The sequence below is a fragment of the Xiphophorus couchianus genome, chromosome 5 (assembly GCF_001444195.1).
Source record: "Xiphophorus couchianus chromosome 5, X_couchianus-1.0, whole genome shotgun sequence".
NCBI lineage: Eukaryota > Metazoa > Chordata > Actinopteri > Cyprinodontiformes > Poeciliidae > Xiphophorus > Xiphophorus couchianus.
Genome location: NC_040232.1, coordinates 16,238,729 through 16,258,298, shown reverse-complemented (window position 1 = coordinate 16,258,298; position 19,570 = coordinate 16,238,729). Strand labels below are relative to the sequence as shown.

General features: G+C 40.9%; 1 protein-coding gene across 1 annotated transcript; it reads left to right on the top strand.

Moving 5' to 3' along the window:
• The first annotated feature begins 391 nt into the window (after nucleotides 1-391).
• On the top strand, nucleotides 392-18,608 carry LOC114145109 (uncharacterized protein C4orf54 homolog). The gene is made up of 2 exons (XM_028018502.1): nucleotides 392-7,317; nucleotides 13,730-18,608. Exon 1 carries the CDS (start codon nucleotides 3,346-3,348, stop codon nucleotides 7,291-7,293), a length of 3,948 nt encoding a protein of 1,315 aa, XP_027874303.1. The 5' UTR covers nucleotides 392-3,345; the 3' UTR covers nucleotides 7,294-7,317; nucleotides 13,730-18,608.
• Nucleotides 18,609-19,570: the final 962 nt, after the last annotated feature.

The window sequence follows — 19,570 nt, the reverse complement described above, 5'->3', positions numbered from 1 at the left end:
ATAACATAATGACAGTCTTCTGATTTTCCTTCAGTATCTTTTAGACAAAAATATTCTGCCAATTTTTACTTCACTTCTTTGGACTTAATCAGCAGGGACTTTGGACCCTGCTGATTTAAGAAAGTGTTTTAATTACGTATTTCTAATACAGACTCTTTATTTTAAAGCTACTTCAGCTTTAAAATAGTAATTTTACGGAGCCCCCTAGGGGACATGGGGAATTTTTTTTCTTTTGTGTTCCCTCGCAAAAGTTTTGCGAGGGAACACAAAAGAAAAAAAAAATCCCCATGTCCCCTAGGGGGCTCCGTACGTATTAACTAAATATTTAATAATTTTGACTACAAACCTAGTTAATAAATGGAGTCCGCTTGTTTGTAATGTAAAAGTATAAATCAGTATAAATCAGTTGTTTTTTGTAGGAGGTTAGTCAGTGAACATTACTGAAGAAACAGCTTAATAAAGGCCAAGTACCACACCATGCAGGTTAGGGAGAAAGTTGTGAAGACATGCAGAGCAGGGTTAGCTTATAAAACAATATCCAAAGTTTTGAACCTCTCACAGAGCACTGATCAGTCCATGATTTGGTACCAACTCCAAATCATGGACTGATGTGGCTTGTGTGATACAATGGCAAGAAGAAAGGAAATTCTGTTTACATTTTTGCAATTAATTTATGTTGGTGGAAAGCATGTAGAGGCAGGTGATCTGTATGTAGCCAGCAACAACTAACAAAGTACATCACCTTTAGCGCCCCGTCCTAAACCATGAACAAGGTAAAAGCCCAGAAAAAAGAATCGGCAGCATCATGCTAGGGACTGCTTATTTTCAGCAGGGACAGAGAAGCTCGTCATCTGATGAGATGTGCTGAGTTAAATAGAGGCTTCAAAATTTCGACTTCAAAATTTCTGTTCACAGACAAGAATCCATCCAATCTGACTGGGCTTCAGCTATTTTGCAAAGGAAACATGTCATCTGAGCAACACTTCCTGATTCCTACTGCCAATTCTGCAGCTTTTGCTCGTTAAACTGTCTCCTTCAGGGCAACGTATAGGCTGACTGTCGATGTTCCTACTTCTGTATGAAGATTTGTGAGCGCCAATGGGGGCTGAGGGCTGAGCAGGGCACTCCTCATACACTCAGTTCCTTATTTTGATTAATGGCAGTCATGATTTAGCACCTGCTGTTTTAATGTGGCCACAGTAAGAATCTGATCTCAACTTGCTTGCGTGAGCTGTGCCCCCATTTTAAATAGCAGCCTAAGTTTGTCAGCTTTGTGTAAGCCACTTCAACCTGTTTACATGTTGTGATGCCTCTAACATAAGGAAAACCTCACGGAAACATTACAGTTAAGACCACAAATCCCCCAGTAATTCTGCTTCTATAAGGATATAAAAAAACATCTATGGGTTAATTTAGCATGCACTCAGAGATTACAAAATAATTTTATAATTAGAAGTCACAGACACTCCCACAGTCTTTTTATATTAAACCTGACACAGCAGCATTTTATGAGGGGTCATATGTTAAAATGGTTAAGGACAATTTTATTAGCTGATCAGATGTCTTAGATTTGCTTTTATGTAAAAGATTAATCTGTAAATAACTACAGCTGTCGAGTGAATGTGACGGGTTGCATTTTATAACACGACAGGCTGCAGAGGCTCGAACGGCCATGTAAATGAAATACTCGGGCTAAGTTCTGCAAACTTCAAACAGTGTGCTTGTGGCGTTGCTCAAAAGCATTGGGGGGGTTCTTCCTTTTTAAGGTTTCTACTGCTGCCTCCATAGCTGCACCATGACACCTTCTTCATGTTACCGACAATGAGACTAAATGTGGGATTTGAGGGTGTCAGAAGCTTTATACAGGTGGCCTCTGTCCTTGATACTGCTGTCGGTGTGCCCTCCACATGCAGCAACTGTTGGCCTACTCCCTCCCCACCGCATACCACAAATCTGGGGCCCTGTCCAGGAACAACACTTGTGTCTTCAAAACCTAGACAGACGTCTGACAACTGGATCCCTGATATGCAGGGCATCCCAATTCAGTCATGTTAAGGAGGGAGAGAGCTTCACTACTAAAAATGTTTGGGACAATAACATCTGCATAAGAATGAGTCTGTCTGTCTGTCTGTCTGTCTGTCTGTCTGTCTGTCTGTCTGTCTGTCTGTCTGTCTATCTGTCTGTCTGTCTGTCTGTCTGTCTGTCTGTCTGTCTGTCCAAGATAATCTGAAGGAGAATTCTTTGTAAGCAGCTGTTTCGGCAAGTGAACGTTGATCCGCTGGGCGTTGCTGTGTCTTATGTTATAAATACCAATATGTGCTGCTGTGGATAGAGATAAATCAAAGCAGCAGAGTGGTTCATTTTTTTTCTTTTCACTTTATATCAAATTACATTTTATTTTGGGAACAAACGTCACCATTTTTTGCTCATCTTATATCAAGCTTATGCGTGATATTTATTAACCGTCTTTATTCGAGTTTAATAAAAGTCTGAAACAATAACAGCATACAGTGTTATTATGAAGAAAAACTCATCCTGCATTTTTTTCTTCATTTTCTCTCTAAATTTTCAGCCCTGTCTTTTTCCTTTCTCGTTGGCATGTTGTCCTCTTTCTTCCATTCTTTCTTTGCTTTATAAGATTGGGACAGGCTGCTTGTATCTATCTAAGAATGCATCAGACTGACCGATCTGAGGTCATGGCACCATGCAGCAGAGATGCTGCTGCGGTCTGTGGGGTGGAAAAAATGTGGCCACCAGCTGGAACCGACCAGATGTGCAGAAAACTTCCTGTTGCTGGAAACGTTTTAAGAAAATTTGCCTCCTTTAAACAGAAAGCGTTACTGGTTTTATTTGAAAACAGCCAAGACTTTTACAAAAGCTGCAGTAAGAAACGGGCGATTTTTTTCCCTCGCATGCCAAAATAACAAAGCAAAAACCAAACAAATAAAAACGAAAAAAGGAGAAAGCAGAGAATGTCTAACAGCTAATAAAGACTCAGAGTAATCTACTTCTCATAATGTCGCAGCTAAGATGAAAACTCTTACCTTCATTCCCTCTGAGGAGGAGCTGTTCTTCTAGGAGAGGTGCTGAAAACGTTGGAGGTTTGTTTTAGAGTTACAAAAAAAGACGTCTGACAGAGTCGTGGGAATTTCTGTGGGACTCCCCCCAACACACACCCCTCCATCCTGTCTCTCAGCCACTCACACATACACACGCACACACACGCACACGCCAACACACGCACACACCCTCCCGACTGCCCCCACGCTCCTGCCTGCAGAGTTTTCCGTCCAGTGTCGGAGTAACATCGTAAACGAGGACCACCTGACGGTAAGTCCGGACTAAATGGAAGCAGCGGAGAAAACTCTCACTTACCGAGATGACACCGGACTTCACAGCAACAAGCTGCTTAAACATATTAAAACGGAGGACAGCGAGGACCAGCACACGGAGACAAACTGCGAGGAGTCTAATTATGTGGATCTGGACATGAGACCCGACGGACTGAAGACGGTGAAAGTGACTTTCACCGGAGAGGGGAACCAGCTGTCTGTGATCAAAGCGGACAGCTCGAAGCAGGAAGAGAGCAAAACCGCCTCGGCCGAGTCCCTGCTGGAAACCCTGACCAAACTCCCCACCGCAGACCCGGACTCAGAGAGCGAGAAGCAGGCTGAGTTGGACTCCAGCGAGTGCAGCGACAGCGGCGAGCTGCGCTACACCGACATGTGTCTGAACGGCAAGAGCGACCCCGAGCTGTCCGAGTCCCACTACATCACCACGCACGAGATCCAGCTCACTGAGCTCGACCACGACGTGGACTACGACCTGGGCCGCGGGACCCGCTGGGAATTTGAGGACGGCAACCTGGTCTACGCCTTTGTGGATTACGCCTCTTTCGAGAGCGACGACACCCGGGAGGGCACCCTGATCGTGGAGCGCGGCCGGAGCCAGCCGAAGGCGCAGTCTAATCTTAGCGGGGCGGCTGTCAGCACCGAGCAAGAGGAGAGTGATCTGTGCGCCAGTTCGGATGAGAGCCTGTGCAGAACCCAGAGCGGCGGTGACCCGTCTGCGGGGAAGATCCACCTGTCGATTAAAACCTCCTCCAGGGCGGTGAACGACCCCGCAGGCGTGTTTGACAATAGCGCGCAGTGGTGCGCCAAACACCTTGGAGATGGGAGCCATTTCTCTTTTGTGAACCCTGGCGCCAGAGCGGGGCCCCCGTGCGATAGGAGTCAATATTTCATCCCGGCTCCGGGCCGTCAGCACCTTGCAACCAAACTGAGACGGAAAGATATTAATGAGTATTCCAGCGGAGCGTCCAGCTCTATCAGTGAGCTGGACGACGCTGATAAAGAGGTGCGTAACCTAACCGCCAAGTCTTTCCGAAGCCTGGCATGTCCATACTTTGATGCCATCAATCTCAGCACTTCCAGCGAGTCATCCATGTCAGAATATGGCCTGAATAAGTGGTCAGCTTATGTGGACTGGAATTATGGAAACATTTCACACAATACCTCCAGTACTTTCCCACTGGAAATGAATAAGACAGTGCAGGATAGTAAGAGGAACAACAGATGCAAAACTGGCATGAAAGATCAACAGACAAGAATCTGCGCCCTGAACAAGAGAATTACTTCACAGCAGACATCTTCAGGCAGAGCGCTCCAAATGAAGGAACAGTCGGCACAGCAAGGGGTTACACTAAATTTTCACTGTAATGTTGAATCCAGAACTCCCCAGGGCACCAAGTGCTTCCAAAAGGATCGACCCAATGAAATGTTGGCCAGATCGGCGTGTGAGATGCAGTATCATCACACAGATACCTCGGGGGACACACACAAGAGGGCTATCTTTGCCTCGAGTCTGCTGAAAAATGTCATTTCCAAAAAAATGCAATTTGAACAGGAACGCAAAATGGAGAGGGGAGAAATCTCAGATACTTACCCCTCAGGGTCTCCCTGTATTCACTTTAGAGATCTGGAGGGCGTGAAAGAGAGGAGTGAGAGCAGAGGCTTGCATGGGCAAACCTCAGAATTAAGAAACTCTGTGAACTCCCCTGAAGATCACAGATCCAGAGCCAGTTCCTGTGGGCCTGCAGAGGAGACAAAGGGTGACAGAAAGGCTGCCGATTGTTCAGGAGAGCATCAGGATACACCACAGGAGCCACAGTCTGGGAAGGAGACAGACTCAGCAAGAGAAAGACTGGACTCCAGTAGCGTTCTGACGAAGCTTCTGTTTGTTCCAAACTGCCAGCTTCTTTCAAAAGACGGAAACCTGGCAGAGGGTTTAACCCCCAGCACACCCGCCACAGGTGCAAAGACATGCGAGAAAGACCTGCAAAAGTTGGATGATAAAAATGCAGAAAGTAAAGAAAAACATGAGAGGGTGGGGAAAGCACCCGAGATCAAAATCTGCCTGAGAAACGTGAAAGAAAACAAAGGCTGCACTCTGAATATTGCAAATCTCCTAACACCCAAAATCAGTAGCAACATCAACAAATACAGGGCAGCGGACAATGGCAGGTGTCACATTTTATCCTCAGGAGACAAGGCTCCGAGTTTCACCGTCAGAGACATCAGGGACACAAAGTGCAAATTTCAGACACCAATATATCACGTCAGGGATGTGCGTAAGTTAGTGAAAAGCTCGTATCGTTTTGTCTCTTTGAACAGAAGTGACCGTAGATGTTCCACAGTGGCCGAGGAGAAAACTAAAGTGGATCCAGAAAAACCATCCCCCATTGTGATCAAATGCAACTCTGTTAATACAAACATTAAACCAGAGTCAGACGACACAACACGGGCAGAAGTGGAGGTAGACACCAGGCCTGACACCTCCTGTAGAGTTGCCACTGTTACGCCAAGACAAGGAAATCCCAATCAGCTTGAGATGCATCAAAATCGTGAGGCCAAACTGGAAAAACAGAGGCAGGATAAGTTCACTGGGGAGACAAATGAAAGGAGAAATGACCCCACAATGCCAAAACAGGATGCCCTAGAAAAGCTCAAGGCTGCAGTTAAAACCATGGAGCAGCTTTATGTTTTTGACAGGAATGAATGGAAGCGTAAAACCCAAGCCTCTCACCCGGTCGCAGACAGCCACGTGCTGCCTCTCCTCACCATGCAGGATCAGGGAGCTGCAGATGAGCAGGAGGTGAAAAACAGTGGCAGGATACCTCAGTCTCTCACAAACGGCAAAGAAATTCAGAAAAGCCAAGGAGATAGAAGATCTCTGAATATCATTCATGTTCCATACAACCATGACGCTTTTAAAACACAATCACAGCAAAGTAAAACCTTCACCAACAAAAGTGTCCTGCATTTTGCCAATAAGGAACACAGCAGCATAAATGCACAAGATTCTGCTTTGCAAGCATCCTCGGTAGTGAGAAGCTCCAAAACGTCGACAATTAAACCAGCATCTGTAAAAATGGTGGGTAAGGATAAGGCCAAATCCAGTTTCACAGATCCCACCACTACAAAGGGTTTCCTGGACTCTGAGAACTACCTAACCATGCCAGGGATTGGCTGCACGAATGAAACCAAGCTGCTCAATCAGAAGGGGGATTCAAGTTTTACCAAAACAAATTCAGGTGATAGCAAGGTCCCAGAGCAAAACAGGTCAAATGTAACCATGGACTGTCCATCTGCAACTATCTACCACCTTCCAACAGCAGCGACAAGTCCTCAAAATCAGCAGCAAGTGTTACGCTTCTCCCCCTCCATCAATATGTCCCCAACCCCCTCCGGAGGAGAAATAGTCCCTCAAACCCAGCGCAAGATGCTCCTGGACCCCACAACTGGACATTATTACCTGGTGGACACGCCCATACTGGCCACCACCAAGAGACTTTTCGATCCAGAGACAGGCCAGTACGTGGATGTCCCCATGCCTCACTCACCCATCTCGTCCGTCACACCCGTACCTTTTTCGCTACCCCCCCTAGCTCTCGCCCCCACCTACTTGGTCTACCCGGGCTTCATCTCTCCTACGTTGGCAGCCCAGGCGGTGATGCCACAGTCCCCCTGTCACTCAGAGGATGCAGCAGGAGAAAGCATCAAAAGTAATCAGATGAGCCCAGGTACAGAGAAGGCTTACTACAGCGCGACGGCAGAGGCTCAGCAGGGGCCGCTTCATCTGCCGCTGAGTTTGGGATATGTGTCCACTAAAGGAGGGCCTGGAAGCTCTGACAAAAAGGCACTTATCAGCATCACAACACAGCAGGGTCCAAGAATCATCGCTCCACCCTCGTTTGATGGGAAAACTATGAGCTTTGTGGTTGAGCATCGGTGACCAAGAGGACTTCTCTTCAAATATGTGAGTTAACATGAACATAAATTAATCAAACTAATCCAGATCTGAGTAAGGATTTTAGTCTAAATGTCAAAGTATTAACAGACCAGGTGTTAGATGGAAAAGCTTTCATAAATCTGTCATGTGTCACATACTGTAGATCCTCCTGCAGACAGATGGGAAAAAAAGCCATACAAACCATAGAGTCAAGGAGGAGGATAGCAATATAAGTGACATGTTTGAATTGCAATAAACTTGATTCAGTTTTTTTTAATAATAATAATAACTTATTTATATGTAAAAACACTTTGTAAAATAATCTTTAAATGCTAAAAAGTAAAAACCGTTTGCAGACTTCATAACACAAAAAACCCTCCAGCGTGCAGGTAGTAAAAGCAAAAGAAAAATAAAAAAAACACACACAAAGAGAATATAAAAGTTCAAATGTATTTTATAAAGGAAGATTTTTAGTCTTTTTTTTAAAAGCTTTCCAATGTTTGTGAGGTCCTCCATTTGTCAGGATGGTAATTTAACAGTAATGGAGCAGCAGAGGAGAAAGCCCAGTGCTGCATGGCTCTTTGTCCTGGTGGGGACAAAACAGTTGAGCTTTGAAGATCAGCTCTAAAGTACAAATGTGGAAACTGATACTGGAGAGATTTGCCACTGATGCACTGGAACCGGAGGATAAAGACTGGGCCGAGACAGAGATCCAGTTAAATCAAGATATTTTATGCTGCATCTTGGCACTCATATTTACCTATTAACTGTGGATCTGATCAGTCAGAGCAGCGTTGGGGTATCACAAATAAGCTCTGCCCTGAACAGTTCCATGTTTTCATTTTAGAAACAACTTACCTGTGAGAGAAACATACTCAACATAGACACAGTTCTGTAAACATTTTTATTTCAAACACACATAAAACTGTCTTTACTGAACCTGTTTAGCTTGCTGGTGTTCATAGTCCACAGATTAAACATGCAACAGATTAAAATAAAAATTAATACTTTATTCCAATATCATATTCTCACAGTTAAACATTTGGTCAACATCCACCCTATAATTTGAATACAAATTAATAAAACCACGTTAAGAAATTGGGATTCCTAACAGTTTTATTACAATAAATCCTTGCTTATCAGGTTGTGAAAAAAACGTTTATTTAGTAATCTGTGACTTCCTGTCTCTCTGGTATATCAATATGACCTGACACAGTTCTCTTGATCATTTTATAAATTGGAAAGGCAGGGAAACGTGTGGGAAACTAGATAAGTGTGTAAATGTGAATAGCAATGCAATAAAAATTATTGGAAGACCCAAGGTCATCTTGCCGTCTTGCACAATGAGAATGATTGTAAAGAAAATATGAAAAACCCAAAAAGGTTACTGAAAATTTGTATTGTCTTGTTAGCAAAATTGGTTGTGCAAAGTTTTCAATTTGTGATATGTACAGAAATGTTTCTTCATTTAACTTAAATTCAGTTCAAAAGTACTTTATTATTCCCACAGGTTGCAATAAAAAATATGAATTAATCTATAGGGCAATAAAAATGAACAACAAATCATGACAAAATTGTAATAACTGCAAAGCATTAATATCTCAAGGCAAAACTAAATAATACAAATAAAGGCTCAAAACATATTTTTTTAAAAACCAAAAGGCGCAAAATACACTGGAATTTCAACTTCAGCATAAGCAAAAAATCGGAATATCGAGGCAATATTACCAATAAGCGTTGAGATCACAGTTAAGAGGAGAAAATGGCAAATCCTGACAGGACATTTTCTCATTACTTTTGCTTATTGTGCTGTTGTTAGAGTTTTCCACGTTTTCTCCAAGCAGCAATATAACCTACTGTAGCACTTTAGCAGCACTCTGACAGTGTTAATAGACTTGCAGTAGCTTCATGACAGGTAACTTGACTCCCCTGAGAGATTGGATTTTCTTCCATGAGCCCTTTCTTTTTTTCTGCATTACACATCGTCGGACTATTTTAATAGTGTGAGGCGAGTTTGTTTACACCGTTTATTCTCAGGGTGTCGCTGGAAACTATTCCAGTTAGTGACGCCTTAACATTAAGTTATTCTTAATCAGCCATTAAGGTTTTTAATTTCCTATATAGCATTACAGATCACTATTCTGTTCATCCCTTAGGAAGGTTTACTAGAGCCTGAAGTGAAGCATTATGTTAGACACAGTCATTTTATTAGAAAAGCAAAATGAGGCAATGATAGGAAGCAGCTCAAACCTATTCTTCTGTACTGGTTTACACATAATAGATGTTAAATTTCAACAACTATTTTCTCTGTATGTCCCAGGCACTCCTGCTACTGTAAGAATCTGGAAGACAGAGCCTTAGTTTTTAATGATCAAATATCCACAGTTAAAGCTTTATGTCTTTTGGGATTACCAAAAGTATTTTTCTCTTCTACATGCCAAATTATGAGATTTTTAGAAAGCGTTTTAGAATCATAAGTTTAGATTCATTTAGATGACTATGCTAAGATAAGATGATGACGTCATGGCTTTATAAGCTCCTGATAAGTTGATATATTACATCTAAGTTCATTGGAGGCATAACTGGGGATGCAATTTATGGCAACACCACAACATACTGCTTCCTTAAATGCCATAATGGGAAAAAAATCTAAAGAAATCAACCAAGATACCAGGAAGAGAATTTTGGACCTCCACAAATCTCATTCATACTTGGGTACAATTCCCAGGTGCAAGAAGGCAGATGTGGACCATATCCACCGCCATACAACTGTTTTGGTCCCGTAAGACAGTTTTGTATGTTTTATAATTAATTGCCCAACTGTACATCACTGTGATTGATACAAAAACAACAACTTAGTTTCCCTAAAGTAAAGGAACAGGACAACATAAAGGAAAACAACAAAGTTAGCCACATAATGTAACATAACTTTTTTTTGTTGTTAAAATAAATAAAGTAGTTACTACTAATAAAATAAGACTGTAAATAAATTAGAAATAGGTTGTCAATATCATATGCTATGCCCCTTATCTGTGTTGTACATGTGTCTGCATTTATGTGTGTTCTGGGCTGGTGGCCAAATCCCTCAGAAAGAAGCTGTTACTCATCCTGTTAATTAAGGTGTTCAGTACATTTTCCCTGACGAAAGGGAATAAAACAAGAAGTAATCAGAGTGAGCCTGGTCCAAACTGATACAGGATATAGAGTATAGCTCCTAAAACCTTCCCACCAGTTCAGTATACCCACAACAGAACAGTTCACACTAACCCCTTCAAAAAGAAAAAGTTTCCAATGAGTTCCCTTTACCAGGCAGGAGGGGTTCAGAAATCCTGGTGAGGTCTTTAAATCCAAGACAAAGCTGCCCTTTCCACCTCTACTCATTAATCAAGAGTAGATACATACTCAGCTTCCTAAAATCCACAATGTGGACTTCATTCCTTTATGGGACCTGATTATTGTCCCATATGATTGACCTCCTGTCTTTTGTGGGTTTCATCATTATTGCTGCTATTCTCACCACTGTGATGTCAAGACAGTATCATGAGCTGAAATATAACCAAGTCTACCATTGAGTTATTTAACTGTGTGAGTAAGTACCTTCAAAACTTTTAGATCTATAATTGCGGTTTGACTTTATTTCAATTGGACCTTAAAACTAAACAATGAGCCATTGTCAAGATTATCCTCTGAACCATTTAAATTTGTAATTCTTTCTCAGATGTACACACTCACACCTTGCTAGAGGTCTCTCGCAGCTAATGTGTCAGAGCAAGAACACAACTGCATGAGTGTGGGGGATACATGTCAGCAGAGAGCATGGCAGCCAGAGGCCTAGTATGGGGTTGAGTAGTGGTGTGAGGGCTACATGAGATGTGTGGAGCTGGCTCTGGTCTCACATGCAGTTGGGTTGGGGGGGACTCAGGAGGGGCTATTGGGGCATGACTGGAATAGTGATGCAGGAGGAAAAGGTCAGGCAATGCAGAGTATTTGTTGTGCTGATGCAGGGAGAGGACAGCTGCTTGGAGAGATCAGATGCTGCTGCAGCTCTGGCTTGGGAGCGAGTCTGTTGGACTGCGAGAGGGTCAACTTTTTATAGCCCCCCCCTCTCCTTACACCGTGCCAGCCCCCCTCCTACACCACTGCCTATTACTAAATGCGGAGAAGGAGTTAGAAATCACTGCTGACCTTCATTCCCTCTGTGTAACCTAATCGATTAGTTTCAACATAACCATGATTGATTAAATGTAGTGAGCCAAAAGGCTAATTACAATATCGTACAGCTTTTCTTTTTTCTGTTTTGTTACATTAGAAGCACAAACTTCAATTTGTGTTTTAGTGGGGCTTATGTGATAGACCAACACCGGCAAGGATAACTGTGAGCTGGAAGGAGAAATGTAAAAAAATACAAACGTCTTCTGTTTGTATGACTTTATCTAATGTCTTCTTAATTATCTCCTACTTTAACTTGTTTGACTAATCAAGCAGGAGATATTAAGAAAAATGTGTATTCTAAGTGAAAATCAGAACACCCTCCCTCCTAATAATTAATCTTATATCATTTAATTTAAATAACTTCAGTGAGATGCTTCTTCATCTACAAGTCTCTGACATCAGTCCAAAGAATGCTTTTCTAGTTCTTCACTTTCAGCTGGGAGATGTTTAATATCAGAGATGACCTCCCATTTTCCTCAAGCAATCTATGATAGTACAATTCATGGTGGATTCTATATTAGTGGTTTGATCCTGATGCAGGGCTGCACAGTGGCGCAGTTGGTAGCACTGTTGCCTTGCAGCAAGAAGGTCCTGGGTTCGATTCCCGGCCGGGGTCTTTCTGCATGGAGTTTGCATGTTCTCCCTGTGCATGCGTGGGTTCTCTCCGGGTACTCCGGCTTCCTCCCACAGTCCAAAAACGTGACTGTCAGGTCAATTGGTTTCTCTAAATTCTCCCTAGGTGTGAGTGTGTGTGTGAATGGTTGTTTGTCCTGTATGTCTCTGTGTTGCCCTGCGACAGACTGGCGACCTGTCCAGGGTGTACCCCGCCTCTCGCCCGGAACGTAGCTGGAGATGGGCACCAGCACCTCCCGACCCCATTAGGGACAAGGGTGAACAGAAAATGGATGGATGGATGGATCCTGATGCACCAAAGTGTCACATCAAATTTACTTTTAGCTCTGTGCTTCATAGTTGGAGATTATTTCAATGCTATGTTTGAGTTCTGTCAACTCATTGCAGAAGATTCCCCTGCTGAAGACAGAATATGATGAAGATTGTTTAAAGTTACAGAAGATTTGAACAAACCAGTGAAACTCTGGGAGAATATGGTCTGGTCATTGGTCAAATGAGGTCAGAGCTAAGCGTTTTGGGTGTCAGCGTACACACCATATTTGCATAATAGTTCTGCACAACAAACCTAAAAGCTGCTTAAATGACCCAAATAATCACTTCACTTGTAAGAAATTTAAATCCTATTGAAAGAGGAAAGAAATATCGCCCAAAATCTTCAAGATTTAAAGCATTTATGTGGAAGAATGGATCAAAATTACACCTGAACAATGAATTCACTAATTTATATAGATGTCTTGAAGTTACCATTACCAAGAAAAGTCTTTATCTACAAAGTAAATAAAATTCTATAAACATGTTAACTATTTAATGCCCTGTATCATTTGAATGTTTACCCATAACATTTCGTTGCTAGTTATTGGTGGACTAATTTGTGTGAAAAATGTAACATCTGGAGTACATTCATGTCAACAGGACATTCTATATATTTATTTTTTTATATATATTCATTCATTATTTATATAATTAAAAAATGATTCACCTAACAATTATGAACTACTTGCAGGATTGCTGTATCACAATAATCCCAATAAAACTCATTAAAACTTGTGGTTTTGATGCAAAAATACGTAAAGAAGTATTCACAGGTCAAGAGCTGTGAATAGCTTTGGAAGGCACTTGAATATCAACACAATGAACAATTTAGGAAAACTGTATTTTGGCAGGGCTGCACAGTGGCGCAGTTGGTAGCACTGTTGCCTTGCAGCAAGAAGGTCCTGGGTTCGGTTCCCGGCCGGGGTCTTTCTGCATGGAGTTTGCATGTTCTCCCTGTGCATGCGTGGGTTCTCTCCGGGTACTCCGGCTTCCTCCCACAGTCCAAAAACATGACTGTCAGGTCAATTGGTTTCTCTAAATTCTCCCTAGGTGTGAGTGTGTGTGTGCATGGTTGTTTGTCCTGTATGTCTCTGTGTTGCCCTGCGACAGACTGGCGACCTGTCCAGGGTGTACCCCGCCTCTCGCCCGGAACGTAGCTGGAGATGGGCACCAGCAACCCTCCCGACCCCATTAGGGACAAGGGTGAACAGAAAATGGATGGGATGGATGGATGTATTTTGGCATCTAAACTCATTAATTCTTTCTTTTTTTTCATTTTCAGATAACTCCGCTGAGGAATCCGCCTTCATTCACTGTAAGTGGAGTTTTCATCCTGTGACCCGCTTTCTGGACAACTTCCACCATCAGCCCTTCACCTGTCTCTCTCTGTTCTGCTGTTTGTTTTGGGGTTTTTTTCTGTATGCATTGTAGCACTTTATAGATATGAATCGTAGAGATACTTTCCATTCAGGTGCTGTGTAGATTGGTCTGTATTTAAATGCCATGTGTGCCCTGCAGTCTATTCAAAAGGAAACAGTCACAATAAAGTGTTATTTACGGCCAATCTGTTTTATTAATACGTTTATGGTAATATGTATTTAAAGTTAGACTGTGTTTATTTGATAAAACACAATTTACTCACATGAGTAAAATTTATGTACATAAAAAAATAAAAGTAGCATCATTGAAGTCAGAATGTTTGTTTCTAGAACATCGTAGTCTGGTGTCACCTGACTGAGTCTGCTTGATGACAATAAATATTAGCTATCTGGGCCATAATGCCATGGCTTTTAATAGAGGTATTACAAAGGTATAACTTAATACAAACCAAATTTATTGTCGAGACACATTTGTTTGTTAGCTTGTGCTCTCATCACTATTTTATTGACAGTTTGCTAAATACATATTTTTAAAAAAACATTTCTGATTTCAGCAGAGAAATTGTAGCAAACTGGAAGTTAAATGTTTCTCTTCCTGGTCGATCCGTTATTGAAGGCCACAAGGGAAACAGAGTCAATCAGAAATTCTAAACATTCTTTCTGGGGAATCCTACTGTCTGATGTTACTGACATCCTGGAGCGATCACATGTTATCACCTTGTTGCCTTAATGTATTTATAGTGACCTAGAAAGAAAAATAATGTGTGTATTTGTTGTCAAGGATATTCTAAATGAAGTACAGATTGTCCATTTGAATGTGGCTTAAATAAAAGATATAGGGGTAGGGTGGCATACCAGACCTTATATCCCACCCATATGTTTGTATTTTCTAGCTTTGACCAATAAGTAGAAAATATCCAGAGCAGTTGACCAAGAGCAGCATCTTTACTTCATTTGTTGGTGGTTTTGACAAGCTTGGAAGCATTTTAGTATGGTAATTTCCATTTGTTTGGCAAAGATACAATTGTTGAACTACCAAGACTTGAACATTTTGAGGTTTCTCACCAACTAAGACTGCCACTTCTGTTCTAATATCTATGTGGTCAAAGTTTCCTAAGTAGCTAAGTAGATTAAATGCTGAGAAATAAGTTTTTTTTGGCTTGTGATGCTAAATAAACAAATGTTTCTAGTGTGAAGACTAGAAACCTGATTACGAATAGGTTTGGCATAACACATTTCTGAGATTTGAGCTTTGCCTAATGAATGATGACTATAAGCCTAGGCACCAGTTTAATCTCATGAAGATAATAAATTAAGGATAAATTACTCAGCTTAATCATCCTTCAAAATAAAACTCTGGTCTTTCAAGATTAAGAGAGGCTGGTGTTAGAGTTTGTTTCTTTAGGCTGATGTTGACTGAGCATAGATATAATTGTATATATGTGCAACAATTATTACTTTTTTATGTGACATAATGGCTTAATGCAGACATGGTAAGTTATTTTATTGAGCTGAGTAGCTTTAAGCAAATCATCTCTCTCTGTTGGCACACATATATAGATAAATATAATTCTGACCTATCAATAATATCTATCGGGCTCTTGTTCAGATTCCTGTGGAGGCATTCCTGACACATCCAAGTAGAAATAAAAGATCAGAGGATGGGCCCAGAATACCCTGAAGGAGTTGCATACCCTGTCCTGCACTGGAATGTCTCAAGGTCCTCCAGGAAAAATTGGAAAATGATGCTAAATGGAGAGAGTCATGCTAGCTACCTGGACCAGCAGAGGGGGGAAAAGTTCGTATTAGCGCATGCTAATGCAGTATCAGTATGCCAAAGTGTAAAATGAACTTTGAATCCCCAAAAAGTAATGACTGCAAAGTCTAAATGGATATGGACTTGTTAGAGTTGTCTTAATAAAAGATGAGATCATGTGGATTACTGCTGGATAAAAGTCCTCTAAACTACTTTCAACAGTGTCGTTTTGCATTAAAAAAGGATATAAATACTTGTGATTTTTCACACTTATCTGAGGAAAGGGACCATTTACTGAATGCTGAATCACTCCAGACCTTCCGCTGCAGTGTGTCTGGCACCACACTGGCACTCCATATGTAATGGGCCATATGGTCCATTACATATGGACCAGACATAAATGTAAAATCATTACATTTATTTTCAAGTAAATAACAGTCATATCAAAAGAATCTGGTTTTCCTTTGTGTGCTATCACTAAACCCTTCCACAGTAACTTTTTGGCATCAGTCAGCTTTTCTGTTGACATCAACTCCTTGTTGCATTGAGTCAAATGCGTCTTAATGCCCACCAGCATGATGTATAAATGAAGTGTTTTATTATTAATAATAATAACATTATTTCCTTAATGCACACCTCTTGTTTTTACTAGTGAGGTGAGATGAGTAACACTATGCATGTTGCTCAGATGAAAACAGAGCTACGACTCAGATTTAGCACTGAGCTCAGGTCACTATAAGTAGTGTTGGGCCTAATGAGTCGGAGCCAACTGAGACATTTACAGGATAACTTCCTCTATTTGTCTTGGTTCAGTTTACACTTTTGTGTAATGAGATGGGAGCGTGTGTGCTTGCGTCTGAATGTGTCCGTGTTTGTGGTCGTGAGCTATGCGTGGCATTCGAGCATTCTGTGAGCACAACGAGGAGTTGCGTTACTTCCCTGCAAACAGGATCACACAGAGTGTACATGTGTGAAGCGTGTCTTTACGATTAGCACACACTGTAATACCAGGTTTTAAAGACACTTTAGAGCGAGCTGTTTGGTGCAAAACTGTAATTAGAATTACTATCCAAAATGAATTAAGTACCCCCCCCCCCTTGATCCTGTCTTTTTCCATATTTAAACAATAATATTTTGATTCTTTTTAATACATTTTCTGTCCTGTTTCCCACTGAACATGCAGCAGGGCCTCATGAACCAGCATCCCTCTGAGCATAATACCAACTGTAGATTTGCTATTTGCAGAATGTTGCGAAACTAAGCACAAACTAAAAGGTATTTGGAGCTGCTGGTCAGTCTACTTACCTCCATTTAAAATACATATCATTTCCCCATCTCGTGCCCTAAAAGTTTATTTTACTAAGATTAGTCCAGGTTTTGAACACATTTTGCTAACTTTTCTGAAGGGTTTTCTCTCAAGAGCCTAATTGACAGTGCAATGTTTGATGCAATTTGAGGTGCATTGTAGCCGGAAGCTGTTGGGGACAGTTTAAATCAAGCTACTGAGACCTAAACAACCTGTAAGAAAATAAACACAGATCACCTGAAAACTTGACAAAGCGTTTGCAGTGTTGGATGACTGAAAAAAATTGCATTTCTCTAATTTTTAAGAACTTTTAAGCTTATTTTACTGGAACATGTGAAATTTGAAATGTAAATTTTATTTCTTTCTATTTTCTAAATATTGCACTTGGGCGGTCACCAACAATGGCAGCACTAACTGTAAAGGGCTGTAACCGTGGGTGACAAAAGCACTATTGAGACATTTTTATTTACTATTTTTATTCTTTATGTAAAGAATAAGATGCAGGTTATGTTATACAGTACCTTCCAAAAGTATTAATACCTTTGGTCAAAATATTTTGTTGGAATTTTATGTGATAGATCAATAATAAGATGTCCATAACTGTGAAAGGGAATAAAATGCTCCAAAATAATAATACTTTTTTTTTTTTTACAAATAAATATTTTTATTGGTGAACCTTTGACCCCGTCTCAGGTCTTTTGCAGCCTTCAACAGGCTTTCTTCCCAAACTGACCTGTCTTTTGCTTCATCCATCTTCCCTGTTGTGACAGAACAGCACTCCCACAGCATGATGCTGCCACCACCATGTGTCATGTTGAGGATTGTGTGTTCATGATGATGTTGGTTCTTCATCACACAACATTTTGCACAACATTAAGGCCAATATTACTAACATTAAATATAGCAACAATTTTACTTAGGAATAGCAGAACAAATGAGGATGTTCTGGTTGAATAACCTCTTTTAGCCCTCTCCTATTGTTTGAAAATAATGTTTAATTTTCCTCAGACCTCACAATTATGTGTTCCTTTGCATTAATCTATCAAATAAAATCCTAATAAACCTTTCAAGGATGTGGTTGTGATGTGATGAAAGGATAAAATAGGATGAATACATTTGCAAGGCTCTGTATGTTTTGAAACTTTGTCAAGGAGAACTTCAGGATCATGGCATCGTGTGTGAATGACACATCAACGCAGGAGCATTTCTTATTTTTTGCTTTCAAAAATGAGGCATACAGAGAGGATAATCTGTCTGAAATTGGTGTCATAGCTGAGTTAAACAGCATATGAATCATGAATCATAAATGGTGACGGTGGTGTTCTGTACTATTCATGTGCCATGTCATGATATCTGACGGGATTTCAGGATTAAACATGGGAAAATGACATTATCAGTGTTTTGTATAGCGGATGAGGAAAGTGTTAAGGTGAGATGGTCTGAGATACGTGCATAGAGAAGGTTTAAAAATAAGTCGCACATGACTGAACTCTATTCTGTTGAATTGATGCCATCAGTGATTTAAAACTGCCGTCTGTGCCTGTGGCGAAGGTAAAGGTCAGGATGCAAAGTAAAGGGACTACTTTGAAAGGGGAAATTGAATGCAAATTTTGCATTTACTGTACCATTCACTGTACTGAAAAGAATAAGTGTGATGGATGGATGTAATGTAGACTGATATATCTACATTTGTTTGCAATAAATGTTAAAATGCAAGACACTGAAACTGTTTTCTTTCCTTTCTTCACACCACTTGTTAGTCAGGGTGCTAATTTAGAGCAATCTTAAAAAGAACTTCTGTTTTAGTAAACTGAACATCCGGATCCATCGATGTTTAACTTTTCTTTATCAGAATCTGTTATTTTCACTTTTACTTGATCTCTTCAAATCCTAGTGTAAGATAAAAAAAAATATAACTTTTATAAAAACAAGTAAGCCTGACTAATTGCTTTAAACCTAACTGTGCCTGACTTACTAATTTAACTTTAACTTTTCCTCTGGTTGTACAAAAGGAATTCTTACATATTCATATTGTAATCCACAAAAGTAGGATATTATGTGTTTATTTCATTAATGTTTTGTTATAATAAATTGTACTTGCAATTAATTTTATTTATTTTGCCAAATCTTTTAGAAAAATAGTAAAGTGTTATGCTAATGTTAACAGGCCGTGGGTGGAGGTCGGGCAGAGCATCATTCAGGCAAGAAAACTAAGAACACATTTGAACACAAATGCACAAAATAAGATCAAATAACTTCAGAATAACATAGGTGAGAGGCAATCAAGTAGATTTATGCCAGCAGAAGAACACGTTTGGCATGTGCCGTGCGTGCGAGGTTAGCTTTCTGGTGACAGTGAAACATCACCCGGTGGTGCTTAAGTTTAACCTGACAGTTTGCTGCTGTGTTTACTTGGTTGCCGTGGATGCAGTGAGACTGGCAGACACCCGCTTGCCCCCAGCTGCTCCCTGTGCTTTCTAAAGAATCTACATTAGGGCCCAGTTGTTGCTTTTGGATGCCAGCAGGGGCTCTGATGTCACAGTTGTGACACAGGAAGACTCAAGACTTACGGCCTTACCTGGATCAGTGAGGGAGTGTCATGTTTAGGCCGTCAAGGTATGTCTTCTCTTTGCAGCCTTTTGCTAAAATTGTCTGAGATATGTTTCCTTGAAACAGTCCAAG